Below are 5,160 nucleotides of genomic sequence, written 5' to 3'. Positions count from 1 at the left end.
CATATAATATCCGTTTAATTGACTAGGTAATTGACTCTCTTTTTAATTAAGTATAACAATTTTTATTATTTTTTTATTTATGCTTTATATTTTAACTTTTACTTTTATCTTCAAATTCTATTAAAGATAACTCAGTATCATCACAAAATAAAAAAATATTCTATTGTAGTAACTCAAATATTATAGATTTCTTTTTTACTTAAGTACTTTTTACTTAAGTGACAAATAGAATGATAATAGCTATTACTAAAATATATTATCTCTAGACTTAACAATGTATACTTAACAAGGTAAGTCCCTTCTTTGATAGATACTAAGAGTACTTGTTACGTGTACATATCTGCTACTTCGTATATAGTTCTCAAGTATAAAACTTTGCCAGCCGTTGTAAAAAAACCGATATTCAAACTTTAAGAAAGAAAGACTTTTACACATCGTGCACGTTCAGCTAAACATTAATCTATACTACAGGGTCGGTTTAGAAATAATTAAACTTATCGCCAATTTAAAATCAAAAATGCGTATATTTATTAAAAAAGATTTTCTATATTCAGTAAATAAATTCAAAAGAAGCTAAAATTTTATCAATCTTGTTATTAATATTTAAATCTATAATATTGTAATGTTTTGTTTAAATATATATATATATACATATATTGTTTTATGAAAATGATAAGAACATATTTTGATGTCTTAACACAACATAAGTATGTGCAACATTGTACAATATTTTAATCAAATTCTCTGCATAAGTAACAAAAGTTTTGCAGTTTACAAAATATGTTCAATAACAATATATTAAGTTTATTACTGGATGCGGCCCTTTATCGATGTTGACGACAGGTCACAGTTGTTTAGTTCACAGAGGGGAAATAACTACCCTATAATTCAATTTCCTCGCAGGAAAGCAATCTAACTACAAGCGCATTCTTGTTATAAACACGTACATTATTATTAACGACTGCAATATTCATGAAGAAAAGTAAGTCTATAGAGTTTCTGCGCACATTGTAGTTCACATACGTGCTAAAGAGATGGTCATATTTTTATTTTTGCCATAGACATGGCAAAAGGGGAAGTTAATTCCCATGTAATTGACGATATGGTTATTTCGATGCATTCAGGACATGAAGGTAAGGTTATTTCTTTTTTCAATAATTTTAATATAGCAATGTAAATAGGTTTTTAATAAAATAATTTTTATTAAATAAATTTTTAATATAATTTTTATTAAATAATTTTTAATGAACGTAACAAATTTAATATATTTTCTATTAACTACGTGTACAAAGGGAAATTATAATATAAAAAATAAAAAATATAACTATCATATGAGAATATTTTTAAGTAGATAAATTACAAATGTGGACAAAGATAAAAAACAAACATGCAATATACTGTCAATAGAAAATCAGTCATGTATTTCAATTTTAGCAAAATATTAACTGATGCATTTTATTTAAGAATAAACTTTATATTAATTTTGCCTATAATATTTTTTTGAAAATAGATTACAATTGGGTTATTACATTAAATCGATTTTGCTTGAGCTTGTTTGGAGTTTGGCCAGAATTCAATGAAACTCCACGAAGGAAATTAATGATAAATTTACGAGTGATTATTATATTAAATATAATTATTTGGAGTTGCATTGTTCCATCTTTTCATTCTCTCATCCGAATATGGGGCAATATTACGTCTATGATCGATAACCTACAATACACTTTACCGCTTTTAACATCAATAATAAAACTCATTTTGTTGTGGCAGAAGAAAAAAGGTACTCTTACTTGAGAAAAAAATGTATATGCAATATACTTATTAAAAAAACCAAAATTTATTCAAAATTATGTTTTTTTGATTTTGTTATAAGAAATCTTAAGAAAAGAAATTTAGTTATTTTCATTTAAAATTTAATTCATATAGAAAGATAAGACGTTTTTTAAAATATTTAATACGCATAATGATCAATAAAATGAACTTTTAATTTTTAAATATTAAATATTTTAATGTACCATTTTCATTTATATATTTATCTCAAATATAATTCTCTTCCACTACGTTTTTCTAACGAAAATTTTATTATTTCTATTACTTTATTCTAACAAGAAGATAACAACATAATTTTAACGCGCATAATTTATTTTTAATAGTTCTTGTATCAGTTTTAAAAATAGTTAAAGAGGACTGGATAAAATTAAAGACAGAAGAAGAAAAAGCTGTCATGATAAGACAAACGCGAATTTCACATCTAATCATGATTTGGGGATACCTTGTTATGATTTTCTCCTTCATTTTGGTTGTAATTCTTCCTTCTTTCAATATATCAATGAGATATATTACAAATATTACCGATCCGGACAAAGTGCTACCACTGCAAACATATTACATATATAATGTAAGCAAGAGTCCATTTTATGAGGTGACTTTCATTCTACAAGGCTTTAGTTTGATGACAGCCGCTATTCTATACACTGGCACAGATTCTTTCATGGGTTATCTAGTCTTCCATGTATGTGGTCAACTCGAAAATTTCAGGATGCGTATTCTTAATTTGGATAAATTCAATCACTACGAGAAAGCACTATCATCTAGTGTGCAGGATCATATACATCTTATCAGGTTTCGTACTGATGAAACAAATAAAGAAGTAAATTCACAATTGAATTTAATAAATTTTGCAGAAATTATATCAAATATTTTCTAAAGTTTTCCCTTTTTCATAAATCCATCAAATTTTGTCAAAATAAAATAAAAATAATTTGTTAATCGATAACAAAAGATTTTTTGATAAAAAAATTATTAATGTACACATATTTATATGTATACACATAATATATAATGTATACATATGTAACACATACAATACAAATTTAATTTTATATATATATATAGAGAGAGAGAGAGAGAGAGAGAGAGAGAGAGAGAGAGAGAGAAAAGATGTTTCAGGATCTTTCTTAGGAACAACAAATTTCAAATGGTATAGATTTATGGAATGATATATTCGTATCGATATATAAAAGAATCCACATTTATCAAAGAATCTTTGATTCTTTTAATGAGATTTACTATTTCTTGAAGTTTGTCCCTAAGGTCCTGAAACAACCTATATATATGCGTGCGTACGTGCGTGCGTGCGTGTGTGTGTGTGTGTGTGTGTGTGTGTGTGTGTGTGTGTGTGTGTGTGGGTGTGTGTGTGTGTGTGTACAAGGTATCTGATAATTGTTCTGACAGAGTGGACATGTAGAACGAACTGAGACCTCTATTATATTGTAATTTTCGCAATAAATACTCATAGAACTCTACGAATTTTTTCAGAATTTTTTATCAACTCTTTAGTGCATTTTCTCATTTTTAACAACATAAGAAAATACGGTATTTAAAAATTCTGAAAAAATTCTAAAAAATTCTTAGCTCTGAGAAGAAAATAAACAATTTCTGTCTCTTGCAGTTTTTCTATAAAGTTGATAGTATTTGAATAAAAAATTATTGAAGACAAATTTTCGACAATTTTTAGTAATAAATATCTTGTTAACTATTGCAAAAATTGCAAAATAGTAGAGGACTTTCCATCTCAGTATAGTCCTACATGTCCACGAACTCTATCAGAACAATTATCAGACATTTGTATAATATTTGTATATTAATCCTACCTGTATATTAAACAGAGATTTGATGATGACAATTTCTTTATAAAGTGAATTATGTAATTTATTGCTTTGATAAGTTTTATATATCCTAGTCATAGTTATGTGTTAGCTGTATTATACATTATAAATTATAAAAGATATTTTATTTTACTTAATATTTATGTTAAAAATAGATAGAAATAAACAAAATAATATTTATATAATATTAGTTTTTGTCATTTTTCGCTTACAGATTTATTAAACTCATTGACAATACGTTTAACTTAATGTTGCTTGGTCTGCTAGTTTATTTTAGCATACTTTTTGCTCTATATGGATTTTTATTTGTCACCGTAAGTATTTTTTAACTTGTATTTATAAATTTTTCCATCTCAATATAAAGCAATGAAATTGCATAAAATTACTGTTCTAATTGGAACCGTAATTTACAATTAGAAACTGTAATATTCCAATACTCATCTAATTGTTTATTTAAATAATGTATCTATTATTTCATTATATATGTAAAATGATTGATTATACAGTATTATGCTTGTAAAGTATTATATTGACGTACTTTAAAATTGCAATAAACATAATATTCATGCATCCTTTGAAAAATGAATATTATTACAAAATAAAAAGAATATTATCATAATAATTATTCTACATATTACTTTTTAACAATTTAATCTTTACATTTTTTTCTTAAAATATAAAAAAAACTTAAAATTTTTTATTTAAAAGAGATGATACAAATTTATTTAATATATTAACACTGTAATTGCAAATCGATAGCCATCGATATAAATCCAATATAATATAAATCCAATATAAATATAATTATTTGTATTATAAAATTTAATTAATCGCACACACAATTACGTCCCAGAATGGCTATAATTGTAGAAGTGATACAATTTAATCAATAATTTATAAACTGCTATTAAATCTGTTTAAATTAATTATTTGTATTTATCATTATAAGTACAAAATTTCTTAGAATTTTTTAATTATGTTTAGTTATTTTTACTATTTAGATAATAACACAAGGTAGCAATCTCTCAATTCTTCGACTTATTTACATCCTGACAGCTGTCATTAATACATTTACACATATGTGTCTTTATTGTGTGGTAGGTGAATTTTTAGTCATTCAAGTAAGTATTAATATTATTTTATTTATTTTTTTTTTCATTGCATGCAGAATATTAAACATTATTTATTAAAATATTGAATAAACATAATATTAAATCATGCTTTATTATAATCGTTTTTGGAATATTTATTCGCCAAGTGTGAAGAGGTATATGAGGCTGTTTATAACTACGAATGGTACAATTTAAAACCGAAACAAGCCAAAAATCTATTGATTATAATGATGTTAGTCAATAGGCCACTGTACCTTACTGCAGGAAAACTTTTTCCTATGACGATGGCTACATTTTGCAATGTAATATTTATTATAATTAATTTATTCATTCTATATATAATATAACTATTAAAAAATAAAAAATAAAAATATACAAAA

The 5,160-nt window shown here is 24.7% G+C and overlaps 1 protein-coding gene across 1 annotated transcript in view; it reads left to right on the top strand.

The window, feature by feature from the left end:
* Positions 1-2,452: 2,452 nt before the first annotated feature.
* LOC108694935 overlaps positions 2,453-5,160 on the top strand; it is a 2,996-nt gene continuing 288 nt past the window's right edge. Inside the window, exons 1-3 of the mRNA XM_018204627.1 lie at positions 2,453-2,650; positions 4,670-4,789; positions 4,927-5,082. Coding sequence (XP_018060116.1) covers positions 2,453-2,650; positions 4,670-4,789; positions 4,927-5,082 — 474 coding nt within the window. The remainder of the gene's footprint in view (positions 2,651-4,669; positions 4,790-4,926; positions 5,083-5,160) is intronic.

The sequence above is a fragment of the Atta colombica genome, unplaced genomic scaffold (assembly GCF_001594045.1).
Source record: "Atta colombica isolate Treedump-2 unplaced genomic scaffold, Acol1.0 scaffold126, whole genome shotgun sequence".
NCBI classification, from domain to species: Eukaryota; Metazoa; Arthropoda; class Insecta; order Hymenoptera; family Formicidae; genus Atta; species Atta colombica.
The sequence above is the reverse complement of the archived record's forward strand: the minus strand, read 5'-3'. Positions and strand labels throughout refer to the sequence as shown.